General features: G+C 37.0%; 1 protein-coding gene across 1 annotated transcript in view; it reads left to right on the top strand.

Annotated features, from left to right (window-relative positions):
- LOC134791727 (allatostatin-A receptor) overlaps positions 1-24,802 on the top strand; it is a 157,827-nt gene that overhangs the window by 119,399 nt on the left and 13,626 nt on the right. The window contains exons 2-3 of the mRNA XM_063762852.1: positions 1,883-2,733; positions 14,432-14,587. Of these exons, the coding sequence (XP_063618922.1) occupies positions 1,903-2,733; positions 14,432-14,587 (987 nt within the window). The 5' untranslated portion in view covers positions 1,883-1,902. The remainder of the gene's footprint in view (positions 1-1,882; positions 2,734-14,431; positions 14,588-24,802) is intronic.

Below are 24,802 nucleotides of genomic sequence, written 5' to 3'. Positions count from 1 at the left end.
GCAGAAAACGACCAACTCAATTTTTTTATCAATGCAGAAAGCGACCAAAGCTACTGAGTTAGGGTGTAAGTCACTTTGACAAATATAAAAAGTTGGTCGCTTTCTACAGAACTACGGTCTTAATTGAGCCAGGGATGTATATCGTTCAACATTTCTTGAGATGATCCAGGAGAATACATTGAGATTCATCCAAGCCGATCAGTGTTATCATAACCTATGTCCATCTTCAGTGGCGTAGCTAAGCGTGGGCGAAGTGGGGCGTCGCCCACGGCCTAGTGCCCGAAATGGCCTCGCGCGAGGCCCCTTCTTCGGTCGGGCACATTGAAAGAAAAGGGCCTCGCAGTTGCGACTTCGCCCACGGCTACATTAGTTCACGCTACGCCACTGTCCATCTTTACAATGTTATTCGTATATTTTATTACGTACCTTCACGATACGATTTTATATACGATCTTTAAGTACAATTACAGCATTGACAGGTTACATACTGGCTTAACTTAAAAATAAAAATAAAATCGGAAAGGTAGGTTGGTAAAATACTATTCTTTCATCATTTATTATGAAGTAGATAGGTACCTAAGTTATCTTCCATATAAATTTATCAATTATAGTATTAATTTATTCATAACAGTATAGCAACGCCAACGCCATGTAGGATTATTGAAGCATGAGGTTTATGTTAATAAACCACCCGACATTAATCCCACCTCTAAAATATACCAACCGAACTAGAAAACTTGAGGACTCAATCAAGTAAAACCCCTTTTGAGGTCAAGCTTTGCATAAACATTCACTCATGAAAATTTAATGTGTGAAGTTAGTCTCTAATACTCGTTGACACCTCAATATAGGAGCATATTGATTCCCTCTGTGCTAGGCTAAACTCTGGCTATTATGCCGTAACCAGACTCAAAGGCTCCTTGTCCCAAAATAATCTGCTAGCCGCCTACTACGCTTATTTTCACTCCCATCTTTCCTATGGAATCGATCTTTGGGGTTGAGCTGCAGACCGTGATCGCCCTTTTATAATCCAAAAAAAAGTCGTCCGGTCTATGTGCCGAGTACCGCCCGACGAACCGGCAAGAGAACTTTTTATTAAATTACGCATCCTAACGGTTCCCTCGCTCTTTATATTCGAGGTGGGAAAACTAATCCGGCGGAGCAGGAATCACTTTTCCACCTCTACTACGCGTGAGTCGTCAAGACGAACGCAGGTACTAGTAATACCTAGGCACAGACTTGCAAAAACAGGTAACTTCTTCCGAATTATAGGTCCACGAATCTATAACAGGTTACCGACCGATATAAAAGATGTTGCTTCAGATCTCATTTTTATAAAAAAACTCAAGTGTTTCCTGATCCAAAAGGCGTTTTATTCGGTCAAGGAATTCCTAGAAGGCTAACGAATATTAAATGGAAAGCCATTATTATTATTCCCAACGTATTGGAACGGGGTATAACTATTTTATTGTCAATTTAATTATTATTAATTTTCCAATGTTTACAATGATACCTACTTTTAATTGTATATATTTCTGACATACCTATTGTATAATAATAATGTAAATTACGCATCTGTGACAATGTATGATCAATACAAATAAAGAATATGAATATGAATATATATTTAGTTACTATCATTCATAGATAGTGAACTCTTCGATCTCATCTCTGTTTGTGCACGGAAGAATAAATAATCAATCAAACCGATCTCATCAATAACAGTCAATGTAAATAATGTTGCAACTCTTACATCGTGAAATTGTAATGTGCTCTCGATAGCCAAGCCGGGATTTCTCGTGAAAAAAGGAGTATTGAAAAAAATATATTTGCTACATTATGATTGTAACAGTGTTTCAAAAATTCATTTGTATTGTTTCAGGTAACCCAACTTTCGAAATAATGGAGCACCAATCATCAGACGAAGATTTTTATAGCATATGCTTGAACATGACCTCTGATGAACTTAGCCTCGGAGCATGTAACTACAGCAATGAATATGAAAGTGGAGAACTACTAGAGAAAGTCGTGTCCAGGGTTGTACCAATTTTCTTCGGCTTCATCGGAATCGTTGGACTAGTCGGCAATGCTTTGGTCGTGTTGGTCGTCTCCGCCAACCCTGGCATGCGATCGACCACAAATCTCCTCATCATAAATCTGGCAATAGCTGATCTCCTCTTCGTCATTTTCTGCGTACCTTTCACAGCCACCGACTATGTAATGCCAAGATGGCCGTTCGGTGACTGGTGGTGCAAAGTTGTGCAATATTTCATAGTAGTGACCGCCCACGCGTCAGTATACACCTTAGTGCTTATGTCCTTGGACAGATTCATGGCTGTGGTACATCCAATAACATCAATGTCGATCAGAACAGAGAAGAACGCGTTACTAGCGATAGCTTGCATCTGGGTGGTGATACTAACGACAGCGATACCTGTAGGAATATGGCACGGGGAGAGAGAGTACTCTTACTACCATAGAAATCATTCGTCATGCGTCTTTCTAGAAGAGCAGGGTTACAGCAAGCTAGGCTTCCAGTTGTCATTCTTCCTATCTTCATACGTCGTGCCGTTGGCGTTGATTAGTTGTCTGTACATGTGTATGTTGATCCGGCTGTGGAAGAGTGCGCCGGGGGGGAGAGTATCCGCGGAAAGCAGGAGGGGGAGGAAGAAAGTGACCAGGATGGTCGTCGTGGTGGTTGTGGTGTTTGCTGTGTGCTGGTGTCCTATACAGGTGAGCATTATCAAAATTAATTAATGTATTATGCAGATATAACTAACTACCCCCCACCCCTGCATAGAAACACTGCATGTTTGCAGGGGGGGTCAGCTATCTCCGCAGCTTACTGTACACACATTGACTTTGACAAGAAGGACTTTTGACTATGTTATTTCAATGTAGAAGCTACACAATTAAAATTGTAACTAAAAACACAGATGATTGTCTCGTTCTACTTCAGTTTTCAACATAAGTAGCGTATATACAAGATAATAAACACGTTGTCAGTCAAAATTCAATCCTCGTCACGTTGTAACATTTAACCCCTCGACACGCCTGCGACGCGACGGGCAAAAGGAATAAAGAATTACCCACACACGAAGTACAAGACCCAACTGTGGCTGGGCTGATATCACTGGTACTTTTAATTAAATTAAACGAAACATAAGCCATATTATTATATGTAATTCTATTTAACTTACCTATTCAGATATGTGGGCTGATTTAGACGGTGCGCGAACTCGCATGCGATTTTAGTTTCATTGCGAACTGTTGGTTACGTCCAATTCAACCAACCTATCAAAACCCGCAATGGTATGAAACTCTCATGCGAGTTCTCGCATCGACTAAATCAGGCCTTTTAGGGTAGTCTGAATCTGCAACTCCTTTTTACCCGACTGCGCGACGCAAAGGAGGGTAATGTGTTTATTACCCGACTGCGCGACGCAAAGGAGGGTAATGTGTTTATCAGCCTATATATGTATGTATGTATGTATGTTTGTTCCTATGTGGCACTCCAGAGACCAAACGCGTGAACCGATTTTGATAATTCTTACGTCAATCGAACCGTCTTACTTTTGCGTGTGTCACTAAAGACATGACAGTAATCAAAATTCAATATGGCGACAACCAGACGCCAAAATTGAAAAAAAAAAAAAAAAAGTTAACGAAATATGTCGAGTGGGGTATCACTGAATAGGTATTTAAAAAATAGTTATAGGTTTCTTTTACAGTTTTTCATTTAGAGTCACCATTTAAAATCTATAACGTTATAAAGTTATAGTAATTCTGTTCAGTATTAATACTGCACTGCGCGACGCAAAGGAGGCCAATGTGACTATGTGACTAATAATGACTATCCTATAATATAAATAAAAATATGATAATGAAGCCTATATGTACGTACGTATTTATTTAAGTATGTATGTATGTATGCAAGTATAAAAAGTTGACATACTATATGTCAAGTGGTGTCATATCGTTATGTAAGTACCTATTTAAATTATATTTTTTACGTTTCCCTTATCATTAAATTTGATTAGAATAGGTACCTAAGAAAAATTAAATAAGCTTCGTGACCTAAACGCGGTACTCGGTTGAAAAAGCTGTCATTAGATCACGATTGTATAAAATACAATTGACAAACCCAGAGTGCTTCTGCTTCGAAAGATAGTTTTAACGACCTAAAGCGTCACTTACAGGCTACAGCTTACGGTGAGATATTACTTCATTTGGAATAAATCTTCTATACATATAATAAAGCTGAAGAGGGTCGAAAGTCTGTACATGGAAGATATTTGAAAAAAAGTTGGCTGGGAATACTTAGACTTGATAACAGAACACGTTCCAACAGTTTTTAGAATTTTTGTCTGTTTGTCTGTTTATCTGTTTGTTGTCTATTTATTTGAACGCGCATCACGTGAAAACGGCTGAACGGATTTTGATGAAAACTTTACTAATCTGTCGAGAAAATCCCCGGCCAGGTTATAGGCTATAAAATTTCAACCCCTAAAAGGGGGGGGTAGCCACAACACTCGATTGACTTAAGTTTGCTCCTGAATCGTATGCCTACTTAGGAAGGAGGGGCAAACTTTTTTCAAATATGTGCTAACACTATAGAGTACCCTGGTAGACTAACAGATGGCGCTGAATTTAATACGATGTGGCATAAATAAGCCACCGAGGAAGGATTTTGCTAAATTAACTCTAAGTTTAAAAGACCCCTCTTCTAAAAATTCAATCAATCGTACGGATAAAACAATTGAATTGATAATTGTGTTGATTTAATAATACAACACAATTAAACGACAGTAAATTAATTGCCCCCTCATTGCACAGTGCCATCTTTTGAGGAGCTGAGTAAACATTAAGTAACCAAGACAACTAAAAATGAGTTTACATAGTCACGTTGTGGTAAAAAAATAAACACACATATCAACACGCGTATAATTGCATAAAATTATTTAAAATTATTTATTTTCTCCGTCATGAATTATACCTAATCGTAATTATATCGCATCAAATCCATGTTCATACGTATCGCCTCCTTAAGCACTTAATAATGGCCACGACTGTGGGTACTTTAAATTTACGCGTTCGCTTCGCTCATGGTATAATAATATACTCCGCCTGGTACTCCATTCCCGTCTTTTCTAGGTCACCTAACTGACACGGGCCTACGTCATCATGCGACAGCGCTATATGATAATATGCGATAGCGCTATATATAGCGGCCATGTTGTTGTGACGTAGGCCCGTGTCACTCTGGGAATGGAAGACCATGTTTTATTAGACTATGGCTTCGCTCGCGTTTTCAATAACTTTCTAAGATATGATAAATGTGACATTCGGTTGGCGACTGCAGCAGCATTACTCTGCTGCAACGTTACTGCTGCAGCACTTTCGATTTTCGTGATAAAATGATGTGACTGATTTCCTTACTAAAAGTAAAAATGTACAACTGTCTATCAAATTGCGTTTTTGAAGTGAAAACTTCTTTAGCGGCGCTGAGCACTTTTTGAGGTGGGGTAAAAATGATAAACTCGTACCGTAACGACATTCAATTTTCGTGATATAATGATGTGACTGATTTCCATACTAAAAGTAAAAATGTCCAACTGTCTATCGAATTGCGTTTTTTTATATCGAAAAATTGTCGCGCTCGCTTCGCTCGCGTTTTCAATAACTTTCTAAGTTATGATAAAGGTGGCATTCGGGTGGTGACTGCAGTAGCATTAGGTACTCTGTTGCAACGTTACTGCTGCGGCACTGTCAATTTTCGTGATAAACTGATGTGACTGATTTCCACACTAAAAGTAATTAGAAAATAAAAAAACCCGACTGCAAAAAAGCTATTATTGAAAAAAATTAAAAAAAACTGAAAAGAAAAAAACAAGTTCAGTAGTCGAGAACATTGAATCAGTTTCATGATTAACATTTCGTATGTCAATTTGGACCTTGGAGTTTAAAAATAATGTCCAAATCGCTTGTGGCGGATCCGGAACGAGGCATACGAATCGTTATGACACAGATAAAACAAACTATACATTCTTATACGAAACAGCAACTTCAACAGTCGGGACCAAAGAATATAATACTCACTAGGAGAAGAACGATAACTCCATACAAAAAAATGTCCCTTTCAAAAGTTCGTTTATACTACTAGCGCTCTGGTAGGATACCATTGTAATTAGAATTGACAACCCGTTTAGCCTAGCGGGTATTGGCAGTAATCCAGTTCAGGAAGCTAATGGTCCTGGGTTCGAATCCCAGAGAGGGAATTTCTTTTTGTATTTTTTTCTTTTTTGTTGGGGTCAGGTTTTTAAGAGCCCATCAACGTGCACACTAGCGCCACTGCTGAATACATTAAACTAGTTTTTATGTTATTGGATTCGTCAATCTACCCGTCCAAAGTTAAAACGGCCGTTTTTGTTTTGAGCTCATAGATCGACGAATCCAGCAACATAAAATCTAGTTTGATGTATTCAAAAGGTACCTAAATACACAATACAGTCCGTAGCGGCCCCTTTTTTAAATACATGTCGTTAAATTTAAATAATCACGATTATTTAGCAGTGGCGCTAGTGTGCACGTTGTTGGGCTCTTAAATTAGCATTTCACAAATAAGTAAAAAAATACGTTAAAAGATAATGATTAGGTACTATATTCAGAAATTAGTGAAATATAAAAGGTAGCAAAAAGTTACGTATTATTAAGATATAAATATTTTCATAATACATATGAATACATACACTGATATGGCAAATGGTTACAAGTTGTTATTACATCTATCCGGTTATCGGACATTTTCTGCTTCACAGCTCCGCGCAGCGTTCTTGGTCACCGGGAAACTAGTTTGGATATGCGGCAGATACGTGCCCTTCTGAGCTTTTTCCAAGAAATCATATGACGGCCCAGGATTATATTATTATCTCACGCTCAAGCCATCTGCTGATTCACTTTCTAAAACAAAATAGTCAAAAAATTAAACAATATAATCTATCTTCCTAATTACTAACGTCGCTAATGCCTAGGGTTACCAGCTTAAACAATGTGGGATTTTACATCTATGTTGAATTTTGATTATAATTTCGGACGCAATATAGCGTCCGCGGGACTGACGGGGATAGTAAGATTAAATTATTATATTTGAATTTGGTAATTAGCACGCTCATTTTTATTTAAAGATTAATATATATCTTACCTTGAAATTATCGCTGTTTCTGATTTACTACAACGGTTTCCACACACACATTAGGGCTTTCCATAATCCGGATCAGAATTGTTGATAAAGTCGCCATTGCCGGATACATACAGCAAGGAAGGAAGAGAGACAACGGTTTAAATTTAACTAAGTCTGTGCGAAGACGCATTTAGATATGTTGCTCGTACATATGAATAGTTTTTATTTTTAAAATTAATAGGTAAGTAAATAAATATATTTAAGTGAATAAATCGTTTTATATGAAAATTTATATTTTTGCATTAAATGACTTAAATGACAGCATTGACATTACAGACTTTTATCGTGTCTATCTTCTTACCGGCCAGACCCAAATCAAGGCCTATCAAAGAGGCCAATTGACAAAGATTTTTTTTTATTTTATCAAGGAGGGTAGAGGCACGTCTACCCTTCGTAGATTTTATGAACATAGACAAAGACAAACTGAAATATAATAGATAATAATATACATATATCAAAAAATAAATAATAATTTACATATGACTACTTCATAAAATACAAATCAAAATAATTTGATTTGTTTCTAGAAATCGTATCTATAGACAAAGCCAGTTCTAGCAATGTTGCTGTAGTAAAATATTTTGATGTTAATTACTGGCAATCTCGTCTGGGAACGGACAACACATGTACAAATTTTGAAGGGTCACATCGTTTCAAGGAAGTCAATAGGCCTTGGTCGGGACCCATTATTGTCGTCAACATTAGTGCCGCAGCCTAGACTTTTAATGGGTCCCGACTGTTGAAGTTGCTGTTTCGTATAATAATGTATAGTTTGTTTTATCTGTGTCATAACGATTCGTATGCCTCGTTCCGGATCCGTCACAAGCGATTTGGACATTATTTTTAAACTCCAAGGTCCAAATTGACATACGAAATGTTAATCATGAAACTGATTCAATGTTCTCGACTACTGAACTTGTTTTTTTCTTTTCAGTTTTTTTTAATTTTTTTCAATAATAGCTTTTTTTATATTTCTAATTGAAAATGAGGAGTAATAATGATAATAGGCCTTTTCATCTGTGTCAGATGTTTTAAGCAGCATCCTGGTGACGCCATTTACATTCGTGGAAATGAGGAGTAGGTACCTAAATTTACACCATTAAATCAATATGTTTGTTCTCATACTGCTATATTTTAAACAAAAAACTACATTCATGTAACTACTACATATATATTTTTAAATTACAATTTTACCAGTGAGTAGGTAAATAAACAACGTAATTTTATTTCCGTCGCCGGATCTCAAACAAGACTCCGGACGTGACGTGCCGTGGCATCAAGGTCAACAGGGTAGGCGTTAGCTGTGCCCCTGGCTCCTCAGAGAGCACTTTTTGAAGTAGTCAGGCATTTCTGGGCTTTCACACTATTACAATAACCAGGAATGCACGTTTTAAATTGTTTAAAGAATGTAACGGGAAGAACAGATTACGCTTCATGCTGCATTTATTTTGCCTTAGAAATGCTGTGATTGTAAAACCTGAATTTACATTCTACTGGTATCTAAAATTATTGTACCTAGTTAGATGGGTCCAAAAGCAGGCGTGGCTCACTCCGCGATTTCGTCGCTTTGCTACAGGTAGCTGAAAGTACATCCGTTCCACACCAATTTCGGTGGGTAGCCATAAGCCGTGCGTGGCGCTGTCGCCACCTAGCGGCCATACCTGTCCTGATCGTAACAGACGTAGACGCGTTTTGTTAGAGAGTGAGTCTTCTGTACCTAGTACTATTATTTATTCTGTGCCAAAAGTAAGAAAACATATTTTTCTATAGGGAGTGTGCATGAACTATAGGGGGCAGCCCCCTGACCTGGGGCTGGGAGGAGTCCCCTGTTTATTGGCGCGAAATGCAGCAAGCAAGTTTCCAATTTAGGCCACAAGATGGCAGATCCTCCAACACACACGGTCATTACTTCTTCAATCATAAATGTCACGTTTGAAACTAACAGATCATATTAATAAAAACCCCAGATCAAATTAGTAACCTGTCATTAATCAGAATAAGCATAATTAGTATCGATTGTATTTTCTGACACTTTTGCTATAATTACGAAACTCCGTAAAGTTACTTAAAGATGTTCCACGTAATCACGAAATATTAGTTAAATAAGACAGTCGGTTGTTTTAGCAGATTAGGACTTAAAAGGGAATTAATTACACATTTAATAACAAAAACGGATTCCGAGTTTCTCTGAATTATTATTCACTTTGACCTTAATTTGAAAAGGGATCGGAGTAGGTACATCAGAATTTTAGATAAAACATTATTATTTTATACTATATTTATATAAAAGAAATACCTATATTTTCTACTATACTTCATTCTATTGACAAGTCACAGGAATAATTTTAAATACGAGTGATTATTATTATTTATTAAATACCGTTTTTCTAATTGAATTCGTCTGAAGTTAGTAAACACAACAGTAGCAAACTCGCGAGGATTAGCGCGGATGTCATATCATGCATAGGACATACATTACAGATCAATAAAACTGTCCCAGCGGCTTATTGACACCTCAAGTGACCGGAGGGCTGGCAGCTACCTCGGCCAGAGGATAAGCCTGGCCATCCAAAAAGGTAACGATGCCAGCCTTCTGGGCACCATAAATAACGCATGAAGGTGACCTGGGGAGCATTTAGTTGTAGTTTAGTTTTATTTTTAATGTTTTTTTTTTGTTCGTTATTAATAAAACTTAAAATTTATCGACTACTTTAATATTTGGTGAAAATTGCACAGGAATCGGTCACTTACTTGGAATTGCCTCATCGAGATAACTGACTTTTGTTACTTACCATTCTTATAAACTCGCTTATTGACATCAATATAGATACTATAGTTAGGTTAGGTACCTACTACAATGAGAAATTGAGTAAATAATGTTTATTTTAGAAGGTCTTCGTTTCTGTGTCTATTGAGATATAGTGTAGTTCTCTAAAATATTAAGGAAGTTTAAAATATGTTGTAAACAGTACCAAATTTTAATACAGATAAAGCGAAATGCTTTTGGTACGGATACGGGTGGACGGTGGTAGTTCGCGCCTACGTGACAGCGTGATAAAATGGTGTCCGTCACTTTCAATTACGCAGTGTTAAAAAGGGACGGTAATTTTATCACGTAGATTGGATTAATCCATCCATGAACTGTGATTTGATTTTTCAATGTGGCTTTATATGTAGGTACTAGCTACTCAGGAAAAAATAAAATTATTTTTCGCGATGATGGAAATTCGTGTTGTAAAATGGAATTGTAAGATACCTTTGAATTATTAATTTCCTTTTATCCTTTTATGATTTTCGTTTTAAGGTTCATTCTAAATATTCACATTCAATTTCTGGTCACAAAACGGAATCATGTTTTTGATTCATGAATTTGCTGTGTGCCGGATTATGGTAATTCGAAGTTGATAAATTATAGTGTCCTGAGTGCTGTTATTGAAAAATTTGAAGTGTGAGTGCCTTCTTATGAGGCATTGGAACTTTGTCCATACAAGCGGCAGACCTCTCATTTTTAATGATAAATAAATAGGAATGAGTAATTGTATTTGACATGAATTGGAATTTAAAGTAAATTTAATTGTTTAATTTTGATCTTAATTTTATTTAGATTTTTATTTAATTTTGCTTTTTGTATATTTTTTTATATTTTTATTTTTAATACACGTTAATTAGTTTTGTTCTATTATTTTAATCTATGTTTAGCAAGGCACTAACTCCTAAATGTAAGTACTTGTAATACTAACAATTTGATGGACCTATGCAGTCAAATAAATATTAAAATTGAAAAAAAATATTCTTCTAAGATACAGTATGTCTGCGTGGCCGTGTAACGATAAGTATATATAAAATAGATTAATAGAAGTACACTGATTAAAAGAACATTATTTTGTCTGACACAGCACGTGTCTGGCAAGTTCAATGTACGACTGTACGTAGATATAAACCGACCTTTATGGTTGAGTAGAGAGATAATCTTCTCCACACTGGGAGTACTCGATAGACATCATTGAATACAACGTTACCAGTCGTTGGTAGTAACATTACACTGCTAAAAATAGAAACACCATTTCTTGGGTATGCCTCTCGTCTAGAATTACGCACATCAGAATCTTTTATTTCTCAGACGAGGTAAAATTAAAAGCGCATAGGGACGTTCGAAAAAACACTTATTTTTAGACTGCTTTAGGTGCCAGTTCGCACTTAAGCTCTTTCATAATAGGGATGTTGAAACAAGTTGAATTTTATAAGATCATATAGTTATAGTAATTGAAGGGTACACGGAAAGAACATGTCTAGTCACTCTGACAACATTTTGAGTCATCGCGGTTTGAAAGGAACGATGTACATAATTAACCATATTAATTTCGTGTAAAGGTGTTTTTAAAGTAAGAAAAAAAGGAGTTATATTTATGATTACACAGGTAACCGAAGTTGTTACTAATAGTTCATTGAGAGCTCTACATTTTGAGATTAAAATCTCATTTTTCAAAAAAATGGACTAGACATGTTCTTTCCGTGTACCCTTCAATTTATTTAAAATCAAGCTATCATTCTTTATTTTTATCTTCCAATGTGAATTCTTAAAATAATTAATAATATTGTGCGGTAAAATAGCATTTTACTAATTTTCTAAAATTCAGTTGCGTTCAGTGAACTAGTACGACTAACTATTTACGCGCGGCAGAAATAAATAATAAATAAATAAAACTTAAACATGTTTGGGGGCAATATCACATTGATCGACCTAGCCCAAAACTAAGCATAGCTTGTACTATGAGTACTAAGCGACAATTAAATTGGGACATGAAGGGGAAGTACCTTAAATATCGTAGATAGTGTATTTTGCTCAAAGAAGACTTTATGTTATTTTTAAAAGTTAGTAATTCTGCATTCATAGATTTTCTAAAAATTACCTGCTTCGTCTGGGAATCGAACCGACTTAAATGTCAAAAAAAAATCACCCTACTTTTATGATGCCAATCGAAAGAATAGCTAAAAAATAATAAGCTTAAGTAACATTGTATTTTAAAAGAAAGGAACAACGTGAAATTAATCATTTTAATCAAATTAAAAACATACATGAAACTGCCGTAGTCAATTAAGTGGGTATTTTTTTGTAAATGAATTAATTAAATGCTCAAAATGTGATCCCTCTTGTCTTACGCAAATCGCCAATCTTTTAATGAGTCCGCTGCCTGTTGATTTTCTTATCATTTTATGGTGAATTATTTCTTCTTTTGGGGATACGTGAAAGATATGCTATACAAAAAGCGATACGAGAACGTGGACGAGTTGCAAACAGAATTGTGCCATATCATATCGAGTGTTCACCATAAAATGATAAGAAAATCAACAGGCAGCGGACTCATTAAAAGATTGGCGATTTTCGTAAGACAAGAGGGATCACATTTTGAGCATTTAATTAATTAATTTACAAAAAAATACCCACTTAATTGACTACGGCAGTTTCATGTATGTTTTTAATTTGATTAAAATGATTAATTTCACGTTGTTCCTTTCTTTTAAAATACAATATTACTTAAGCAGAGTTATTATTTTTTAGCTATTCTTTCGATTGGCATCATAAAAGTAGGGTGATTTTTTTTTTGACATTTAAGTCGGTTCGATTCCCAGACGAAGCAAGTAATTTTTAGAAAATCTATGAATGCAGAATTACTAACTTTTAAAAATAACATAAAGTCTTCTTTGAGCAAAATACACTATCTACGATATTTAAGGTACTTCCCCTTCATGTCCCATAAGTTTGGGACACCCTGTATACGTAGGTAGTTTAAATACATACTTAGATACATAGATAACATCCATAACTCAGGAAAATGTATTAGTGATTATCACACAAATAAATGCCCTTACCAGGATTCGAACCCAGGACCTCCCTGCTTCGTAGGCAGCGTCACTAAAAATAAATAAAATATATCCTTATATTATTTTAACACTCAGCTAATAACGAATAACATTAGATTTACTGGATACGATATTAATGTCATTACTAATATAAGTACAGTAATCCATTTACGTTAGTTCTTTTGCAATTATCTCCTATACTTTAGAAACAATATATAATCCTAATACAAATTTAGATTTTATATAACTTTGCACAGCCACCAACCACCCTCAGTAAACTTAAATCTTGTAAATAAACTCTTCTAACTTTATAACGAAATCAAAGCAAGCCTAAAACCTTCTGGAGCCCTTCGAGGGAAACAAACAATATGCAAACAAGAGCTTTGTTTATCAGATAGCTATTTCGTATACTTACTAAATCCTTTTGCAAATTATTTGTATGAGACTTGAGGAGTTGAGTTACTTACCCTACTGAAACAGTGACAATTCTGTTAAACGAGAATAGATCGTAATATTTTAGCACAAGGGTGCTTAAGCAGTTTATCCAAACTCGGCTATCAAAGGCCTACTGGCAGTGTAACTCAAGACTCAGTTTACAGTAGGTATAGATTTTCTTTTGTTTAACATTACACCAATTTTCGCTTAAGGAAACACCAAACTTTTGTAGCGTAAGTCCAAAATAGACCCGTTGAAAATGGGGACATTACAATATAGTAAATAAATAATAAGTATTTGGGGACAACCTTACACAGATCTATAGCCAACAGAGACCTATAGCCCCCTAGCCAAGCCCCATCGTTTTTTCTACTTTTTGATTGTGATTAATCTAAAACCTTTAAACGAGCAGTTCTTGTATATATTTTTATTTATTTATTTATATATATATTTCGGAGATCTCAGAAACGCGGCTCTAAAGATTTCAATGAAATTTGCTACATGGGGGTTTGCGGGGCGTAAAACCGATCTAGCTAGGTCTTATCTCTGGGAAAACGCGATTTTTTGAGTTTTTATATGTTTTCCGAGCAAAGCTCGGTCTTCCAGATATTAGACATTAAGGGCTACTTGCACCATCCCACTAACCCGGGGTCAAGCGGTTAAACCGTTAACCCAGTGTCAAATTGTACTGGTAATCATGGTAACTCCAGATTTAACCGGTTAACCCAGGTTAGTGGAATGGTGCAAGTGGCACTTAATTGCGTAAAATATTGTCTATAATGTTAAAATCCAGAGAGGAAAATGAGGACTACGTTTATATAAAGAACCGGTCACATAACTTCGTCTCCTCTCGTCTTAAAGGTGATATATTAAACTAGCTTAATCTTGTTCCAGATAATCCTGCTAGTAAAAGCGCTGGATGCGTACAGCATCAATTACTTCACCGTGACGGCGCAGATCGTCTCCCACGTGCTGGCCTACATGAATAGCTGCGTCAATCCGCTGCTATATGCTTTCCTATCGGAGAACTTCAGGGTTGCCTTTAGAAAAGTAAGTAATTAGACTAAGTTGCCTTAGCTGATTGAATAGGTAAGATGGGCCCCAAAATTGCAATCAATTAACTTAACGGTCTCTATAACAAAACTTTCGTAAGACTCACATCTATTAAATACATAAGGATGACACGTTAGACCGGGCCGTGACCGGGCCGGAGCTTCCGAAGTTTCGTTTTCTATAGAAAGCACCACGTAATCACCGTTTAGCCGTCATAGAAAATGACATGTCGGACCCCTCGGCCCGGGCACAGCCCGGTCTAGCGTGATTCATCCTTATATTAAAACGGATCACTTCCGTTTTTTAAATCAAAAATTGCTGAACATGTTACACCATAACAAGCAGCTTCTTTGATACAAAACATATCAAAAACAATAAATAAATAACAATTAAAAATGATGCATTTATTTACTTACTTAGTAAAAATATTTGCTGGACAGAAAAGGCACAACTGAAATCAAGGATTTTAACAGCATCTACACATCAAAAATTAACATTATCCTAATTACAAAATACAAAAACATAACTACACTAAATCTGAAACAAGGTACCTTCCCTTCCCCTTGGCTTCCCCTTCTTCTTCTTCTTCCCTTTGCCTGGCAAGTTTCCGAAGATGCCCCCGCTAAACTGCGAGACTCAAGCGAGAGTAATGCGTTGAGCGAGGTAAATGGTCTTCGGTTCTCAGTTGCGCCCCTGAGTCAATCTATTCGCTGGCAACTGCAATATAGGAATCTTTATAATATGAGTAAATATGCAAGAGTAAAACTGTCGCTCAGGGTGGTGATATATTTTTATTAAAACAGGAAGTACCACAGTATACTGTGGTACTCCCTGTCTCTGTCCCTGTGGAGTTACTACGCTAGTTATAAGAGACAATGACGCTTTGTCTATGATATAACTTTCCTCGAATTCACTTTCTACATTAATACCTAACTATCTGTGTCCTTCCAACATGGATAAGTCAAAGATTGAATATAATCTGCCTACTTTAATTCAATATAAGATTAATTAAAGACGTGTTTGGAGGAAACACGTCTTTAATTACGTAATTAATAATGATGTCTTCCTAAATTAAATTAGTAATCTATGTACTCGTACCTAACCTTTTGCCTCCTACGTGCCGTAATGTATCAAATTCAATAGTAGACTAAGTATTTACTTTCTTGTCCTAATTAGAGTCAAAGAGAGTCCTAATCACGTACGTACCCAAATTCAGCTTTGAATTCAGTATCCAATTTAGCATTCGTGTAATAAATGTGGGTACTAAAAGAAAGTTATGAGATTTCGGTACGATTACGAATAAAATTATTCGGCAATTCACTGAAATTGTAATCAGCTATTGAAGCTCTCTTATACAGATGGAGATGAGTTTAGATTTTAAATATATTTTATATTATGATAGGTATTGCTTTGACGTTAGTTAACCGAGGTGCGAGAGAGATCATCATCATCATCATCTCAGCCATAAGACGTCCACTGCTGAACATAGGCCTCCCCCTTGGACCTCCATACGTGCCGGTTGGAAGCGACCCGCATCCAGCGTCTTCCGGCGACCTTAACAAGATCGTCTGTCCATCTTGTGGGTGGACGTCCTACGCTGCGCTTGCTAGTCCGTGGTCTCCACTCGAGCACTTTTCGACCCCATCGGCCATCTTCTCTGCGTGCAATGTGGCCTGCCCATTGCCACTTCAGCTTGCTAATCCGGTGGGCTATGTCGGTGACTTTAGTTCGTCTACGGATCTCCTCATTTCTGATTCGATCACGTAGAGAAACTCCGAGCATAGCCCTCTCCATAGCTCGTTGAGCGACTTTGAGTTTTGAGATGAGGCCGATAGTGAAAGACCACGTTTCGGAGCCGTAAGTCATCACTGGTAACACACATTGATTAAAGACTTTCGTCTTGAGGCACTGAGGTATGTCGGACGAAAAGACATTACGTAGTTTCCCGAACGCTGCCCAACCGAGTTGGATTCGGCGGTTGACCTCTTTCTCGAAGTTGGACCTACCTAATTGGACTACTTGTCCTAGGTAGATGTACGAGTCAACAACTTCGAGTACCGAATTCCCAACAGAGACTGGGATGGGCACAACATTGGCATTTGACATAAGTTTCGTCTTGTCCATGTTCATTTTCAAGCCCACCCGTTGTGAAACTCGGTTGAGTTCCTCCATCGACTTTGCCATGACTACGATATCGTCGGCAAACCGAAGGTGAGTGATGTATTCGCCGTTGATGTTGATGCCAAGTCCTTCCCATTCCAGGAGCTTGAAGGCGTCTTCCATTACGGCAGTAAACAGTTTCGGAGAGATAACGTCTCCCTGCCTTATGCCTCTTCGCAATGGAAAATCGCCCTCGTGCTCTGCTCCTGTACTCGGACCGACATGGTGGCGTTACTATACAAACACTTCAACACTTCGATGTACCGATAGTCAATATGGCATCGCTGAAGAGACTCAAGCACCGCCCATGTTTCCACCGAATCGAAGGCTTTCTCATAGTCCACAAACGCTAAGCATAATGGCAAGTTATACTCTTCGGTCTTCTGTATAACTTGCCGCAGCGTATGGATGTGGTCTATGGTACTATAGCCTTTTCGGAAACCGGCTTGTTCGGGAGGCTGGAAGTCATCAAGTCTGTGTTCGAGACGGTTCGTGATGACCCTTGAAAACAGCTTATAGACATGGCTCAGAAGCGTGATGGGTCTGTAGTTCTGCAATAGGTTGTTATCACCTTTTTTGAAGAACAGCACCACCTCGCCTCTATTCCATGTTTCAGGCGTTATGCCCTCGGACAAGACGGAATTAAAGAGCTTCTGGAGCGAGAGAGATGCACTGAGGTAATTATTAAATAAATTTTCCACTTCTCATGCTCAAAAAGTGCACCTTTATGTCGTGCGTAGACGACATAAAATCGCATTTTATGCTCTAGAGCATAAAAGTAAAATTTTCTTCCAAGACTAAGGTAATCGGTCTCAACAGCCAAACAGTTAATAGTAGATTGTACAACAAGGGCATAAAGTGACCCATTTTTACCCGAGGAAATTTTTTGGTCTGAGCGAAGCGAAGACCAAAATAGTAGACGAGGGTAAAAATTGACATTTATGCCCTAGTTGTACACTCTGCTTTTCACTTCGATTACGAGGAAAATAAAATTATATTTTTCACGGCAATTTACACCACGAAATTGTCGTAAAGCGAACGAACATAATACATAACCAATTCCCGCCAACTAACTTTTTAATTATTTTTTTTAATTTTCAACATGTGATCAATAGCAAAAATAAAATAATATAACAAGTTTTGTCATATACACAATTTTATTGCTCAGTAAAATTGTGCAATATGTTTTAACTGTTTGGCCGTTGAGACCGATTACCTTAGTCTTAGAAGAAAATTTTACTTTTATGCTCTAGAGCATAAAATGCGATTTTATGTCGTCTACGCACGACATAAAGGTGCACTTTTTGAGCATGAAAAGTGAAAAACATATTGCACAATTTTACTGAGCAATAAAATTGTGTAAATGACAAAACTTGTTATATTATTTTATTTTTGCTACAATTTATTAGAAATCCGTATTTTCTGTCATTAAATTTAGTAAATCACATAAAATAGGATAGGAGTCGATTATCGTTCAAACATGCACCGAAATGTTTGACTTGGCAGAAAACCAAGCGTCTAAAACTCTGATCACATGTTGAAAATTTAAAAAAAAATTTAAAAGTTAGTTGGCGGGAATTGGTGTTCTTTCGCTTTACGACAATTTCGTGGTGTAAATTGCCGTGAAAAATATAATTATTTTCCTCGCAATCGAAGTGAAAAGCAGAGTGTACAACAAGGGCATAAATGTCCATTTTTACCCTCGTCTACTATTTTGGTCTTCGCTTCGCTCAGACCAAAAAATTGGCTCGGGTAAAAATGGGTCACTTTATGCCCTTGTTGTACAATCTACTATAATTTGCAATTTATTTCAAAAACAATGCACGTTTGAACTCTTTACTCTCCAACGACACGTTTTCACAGCCACTTACAAAATTTTCCCGTTTCCGGGACGTACACCCGAGAAATATCTCGTTAAGTATCCAATTACATATAAGGATCGTTGTACATACCTATTTGTGTCTATTTGTATCAAAATGCTTAGTCATGCACTAGATCATCAAACAATCTTGATCCCGTTACTTTTCTACATTTTAATTTCTAAGTTTTCCTAGTATTCCAACTTTTCAGATAATTATTAAAAAAAAATAAAGAGATAACTATTGAAAAAAACATTAATTTCAAAGTAAATACTTACGATAGTGTCGAAAACAGGTTTCATTTACCTAATAACGTGTCGATATTATCCCAGAAACAAAAAGTATCATAACTAGTTATTCCCACTATATGGATAAGACGCGGCAAAGCATAGATAAAGTTTTACAACCAATCGGTACAAATTACGCACGTAGACTCGTGTAGGTACATCAATACAATACAATACAAATACTCTTTTCACCTCAGCAGCTCGAACAAGGGTACTTTGCTTCTTAAAAACAGTGAGCAAAATGCGATTTTGCTCACTGAATCATTTTGTCTCACTCAGTGAGCAAAATCGCATTTTGCTCACTGAGCTTGTTTCACTCAGTGAGCAAAATGCGATTTTGCTCACTGAGTGAGACAAAATGACATTCAAGTGACCTTTATACAAAGTTTGATATTTCTTCGAGTGCTTATTTTGAGTCCCGTGCAAGCGAAAGATTCTATAATAGATTCACGAGCGTAGCGAGTGAATCTAATTTAGAATCTTGAGCGTAGTAAGGGATTCAAAAGCGCACGAGATGTAAATAACTTTGATCTCGTGTAGTACACAAAATTTTTCACCCTAAGCAGTGAGAACATACCTAGAGGGACAGAGATAATAGAACCCAAGCATAGATAAAGTTTTACAACCAATCGGTACAAATTACGCACGTAGACTCGTGTAGGTACATCAATACAATACAATACAAATACTCTTTTCACCTCAGCAGCTCGAACAAGGGTACTTTGCTTCTTAAAAACAGTGAGCAAAATGCGATTTTGCTCACTGAATCATTTTGTCTCACTCAGTGAGCAAAATCGCATTTTGCTCACTGAGCTTGTTTCACTCAGTGAGCAAAATGCGATTTTGCTCACTGAGTGAGACAAAATGACATTCAAGTGACCTTTATACAAAGTTTGATATTTCTTCGAGTGCTTATTTTGAGTCCCGTGCAAGCGAAAGATTCTATAATAGATTCACGAGCGTAGCGAGTGAATCTAATTTAGAATCTTGAGCGTAGTAAGGGATTCAAAAGCGCACGAGATGTAAATAACTTTGATCTCGTGTAGTACACAAAATTTTTCACCCTAAGCAGTGAGAACATACCTAGAGGGACAGAGATAATAGAACCCAAGTATATCGAACTTGTATTAGACCCCGCATGTTGAAATGACATTTGACTATAAAGTTTAGTCTAGTTATCAAGTTCGATATACTTGGGTTCCATTATCTCTGTCCCTCTAGGTATGTTCTCACTGCTTAGGGTGAAAAATTTTGTGTACTACACGAGATCAAAGTTATTTACATCTCGTGCGCTTTTGAATCCCTTACTACGCTCATGATTCTAAATTAGATTCACTCGCTACGCTCGTGAATCTATTATAGAATCTTTCGCTTGCACGGGACTCAAAATAAGCACTCGAAGAAATATCAAACTTTAATCTCTTGTTGTACAAATAACTATTATTGCACACCTCAATAAAAGAAAACAATACAAAATAAAACAGAAATACAAGCAAAGGTAAACAACAGGCGGGCTTATCGCTAAGAACCGGTCAAGTGCGAGTCGGACTCGCGTTTCAAGGGTTCTGTACATAAATCCGACTCAGGCTTGACTGCACATTTCTAATAGGTTTTCCTGTCATCTATCGATAAAGAACTATTTTAAGTATTTTTTTTTTCAATATTTTAGACCCAGTAGTTTCGGAGATAAAAGGGGGGGGGGGTCGGACAGAAAGGCGCACGAGTGATCCTATAAGGGTTCCGTTTTTTCCTTTTGAGGTACGTAACCCTAAAAAGCGACAGAAGAATCGCGAAGAGTGTAGGTACCTACGTTATTTCATTACATATAATTATTACGGATCAAGTTTACACAACACTGGTTCCGTGGGTTCACCCAAGAACTCGATCACGCTCGCATAAACAGTGACATATTTACGGCCACGACACGTTTTTAAACAAACGCTTGTTTTATTTTATCTTTTCACAGCGGTTATTAAATAAATACCTACGCAGAAAACAGATGTTTTTGCGCTTTCCATTATTCTAAAATCTAAAAATACTCACCAAAAGGACAAAAGTTCGTTGTGACGTTACCGTCTCCGTTCACTAACGTCATAATAATAATAACAAATCATTTGGACATTTTATAAAGGTAACATTCGAATTTAGACTGCACCAGCGTTACTGTTGCGCTGCTGTATTGCGGTGCCGCATTGCTGCAGCAGCCGTGTTTAATGTCAAAACTATTTTTCTCCCCTAAGTATAGATGGCTAAAGTGGCATATATTGTAAAAAAGCGATTAAGTAAGTTTTGCGTTAACACGACCTAGCAAAAACGCGTGGAGTTATTATTTATTGTACAAGTTTTGTCCTTTTTTGCCAGTAAAATAGTAACATCTTGTATGGGGTCCGCCCGAGCTCGGGCCCTAATCTGTTAAACAAAAGCCTTTGTTTCTTTTAAGAGCGGTCTTCAGCACGTGCCAAAGCAACCATGTCGTCTAAAAAGCAACTATCGTGATAGTATTAAGGTTCAAATTTATGTGTCAGCTTATTTCGTACTATAATCGTTAAGTCGAAGAACTCAGTTATGTGAATATTTTACTAGGAACACATAACAGCCCCCTAGTTTACTACACGCTTCCCTCATACTCGTCCACGTATCCCGATCGATCAAACTCGTCCGGCTCGTCCTGCCATCTCCGACGAGGCTTATCGTAACGCCTTACGTTTTGTGGGACCCAATTAGTGGTGGTTTTAGCCCACAGATAATCCGGTATGCGGCATAAGTGTCCTACGTACTCCCGTTTAAGCTTGCCAGTGATGTCAGCTACGTAAGTTTTTCGAGTTTTAGAGCGTAGTCTCGTAGGTAGTCTAACTAATGCAATATGTTACCTATAATATCAGGCTCCATGGCACGCTGACGAACATTGAATTTGGATTTCTGAACTTTTAATAACCAAGTTTGTATGTACTCTATAGATAATGATGGGAAAAAATGGGAATATACATGTGGGTTGGGGTAAGATTGAAAGGGTTTTTCATGAGGGGTAAGATGAAAAACCCTTTGAATCTTACCCCAACCCACATGTACAACCCATGCACATGTAAAAACCTTCAACCTTATCCCAACGCACTACTTCCATAAGTTTAATTTGTATTGATATAGGAAGGTTCCCTTCATGTGCACCTTTATGGACCAAATTTTAGATACAGTGCCTTTAAAATAAACTTCCACAAAATAAATCACCGTTCCGTCGCATTATAATAGCATTTTGTAAAAACGTTGCGTAATTATGACCAGCAGCCATAATTACGCGCCCTTACAACAAATTAAGATGCTATCAGAAACATGAAACGCTCACTTACAGGTTCTTGGCAGAAACAAAGTGACTTTTCTAAGGATTCAGAGTGGTAAAAACCATTTAACCTAAATAATTATTATACATTTAAAGCCATGTGTTAATTTGAATAAATAATTTTACTTACAAAATTACATGCGTAGGTCGAACATGATTCTTTACGGCAAAGTTTAATCAATTAGGTATTATTTTGCTTTTCACGTGGGACTATACCGTTTACACATTTAATTTTGTTCGTGACTTTCTTTGGCTTAATTGAATTAAAATATTATTTTCTACTTCAGTCCTTTTTCTTTTAGGATAACCCAAAAAGAAGAAGGTTGACCCAACTTTTACAAAATAATATGACAAACATATTCATGCTTACTCGAGGACTCCATTATGGGATTCTTCAAAAAGAAGTGTGCACGTTTTTAAGGGGTCGGTAACGTGCAGGGTCAAACAGATCACTGTGTTATGTCTTTCCTGTAGACATACACAAGAGTTAAGGGCTATAAAGGTTAATTTTCTTATTAAACCCTTATCCACGTGAAAAGGTCCTCCTTTTATTTACAGAACTATGATAAAATCATTGCTTACTTCCCACAAGCTGTTAACTATTGCCCACAGGATAGAAAACTAGTGTGTTATCGCGAACAGTACATTTTTCTCTCCTGTGGGCAATAGTTAACAGCTTGTGGGCATGTAAGCAATGATTTTATCATAGTTCTTTAAATAAAAGGAGGACCTTTTCACGTGGATAAGGGTTAAATAAGAAAATTAACCTTTATAGCCCTTAACTCTTGTGTATGTCTACAGGAAAGACATAACACAGTGATCTGTTTGACCCGCATGTAACACCCCTAGCGTTACTAACATACATAAGCTGCTTACCATCAGGGAACCCGTATGCTTAATTGACACTGACATGACTTGGTTATTTGAATCTTTTTTTTTTCCATTTCCTTTTTGAGCTTGCTTTATAAAACCAGTAATTATGTTACAGTTTAATACGTGACGTGACCTTAGCAATCAGTACAATACTCAAATTAACAACTTCCTAGCGTGTAGGCACCTGACCACACAATTATGACACTTGTCACTGGGTCAGTAGGGTGGAATTTCTTTTAGACTGGAGGTGAGTTTGATGTCGTTTCCTATTGTATTTTAATGTCGGTAACGTAACACTATAAGATATATAAAATTGCTTTATTATCACAATTTACATCTGAAACATGGTAATGCTTTTACTTGGTAAAAATGCTTAGATAGGTTCATAAAGTTTTATAGCACTTTTTTGGGAAATGTGAAAATACGCTATTCGTACACACAGGATGACAGCAGGACTTAATCGTGTATTATATTTTTCATCTCTCCTGTTCAGAAAGTTCACCTTTCATAGGCTGATAACCGGGTGGAAATCATATTAGCTTCCGCATGACTGAAATTGGCGCCGTTTACATTGTGATCGGAAAAAAAATTTGTTCTAAAGAAATATAGGTACTTACCAATCATTAACCTACATTTCTCGTGTTTGACTTTCCTCATAGTCGAAATGAAAAGTAGAGTGTTTAACTCGGGTAAAAGTAACCATCTTACTTCCACCCTTGGTTAACAATCTACTATTTCATCACACTCGCTCAGTAAATGTGGAATTGCACGCAGGTTTAGCGGGAGTTATAGAAAAAGCGTTCTCCCTAGGGAGTTATGGAGTTTCTAGTGCCATAATTAACAGTTTTTTGTCTTTATACTTAATTTTTGTATCGCAAGTGTGATGAAAAACATTGTGTGTAACTCGGGGCGTAATAATATTGCAAACTCGAGTCTATAAATCGCTCCGGCAAGCCGTCGCGATTTAACTTACTCTCGTTTGCAATATTCAACTTACGCCCCATGTTGCACAATGTACTTATATTATATTTGTAGGTCCGTTCGTTTATTGGTTATAGTCTCAAGAAAAGTTTGTACAGTCAGCATCAAAAATAACGGATTAAACTACGCGTCAAAATTATCTGCCATTCTCTAATAAAAGACTTCTTAACGTAAATTAGATACCTACGTATATCATTATAAGTATGTAAAACAATTAGACTGTGACAGATAGGTACTGTTATTTTCACAGATGATGTATTTCTGCTGCCGCTATAACAACAAATATTAAAAACAGAATAATAAAAATATTTAAGTGGGGCTCCCATATAACAAACGTGATTTTTTTGCTGTTTTTGCGTTATGGTACGGAACCCTTCGTGCGCGAGTCCGACTCGCACTTGGTCGGTTTTTGTTGGTTACTGGTTATCTAACTACAATCACAGAATAAATAATAGTACTAAGTACAGAAGACTCACTCTCTAACAAAACGCGTCTGTTACGATCGGGACAGGTATGGCCGCTAGGTGGCGACAGCGCCACGCGCGGCTTATGGCTAACCACCAAAATTGGTGTGGAACGGAGCTACCTGTAGCAAAGCGATGAAACCGCGGAGCGAGCCACGCCTGCTACAATCAAGTAATATACATACATTTAGCTCTATCTGGAATCGTCATAGCTACTAAATGAAATTTCAAATAGACAGTCCCCAGATAATTAA

The sequence above is a fragment of the Cydia splendana genome, chromosome 6, assembly GCF_910591565.1.
Source record: "Cydia splendana chromosome 6, ilCydSple1.2, whole genome shotgun sequence".
NCBI classification, from domain to species: domain Eukaryota; kingdom Metazoa; phylum Arthropoda; class Insecta; order Lepidoptera; family Tortricidae; genus Cydia; species Cydia splendana.
Note: the sequence above shows the minus strand (reverse complement) of the source record. Positions and strands in the feature narration are given on the sequence as shown.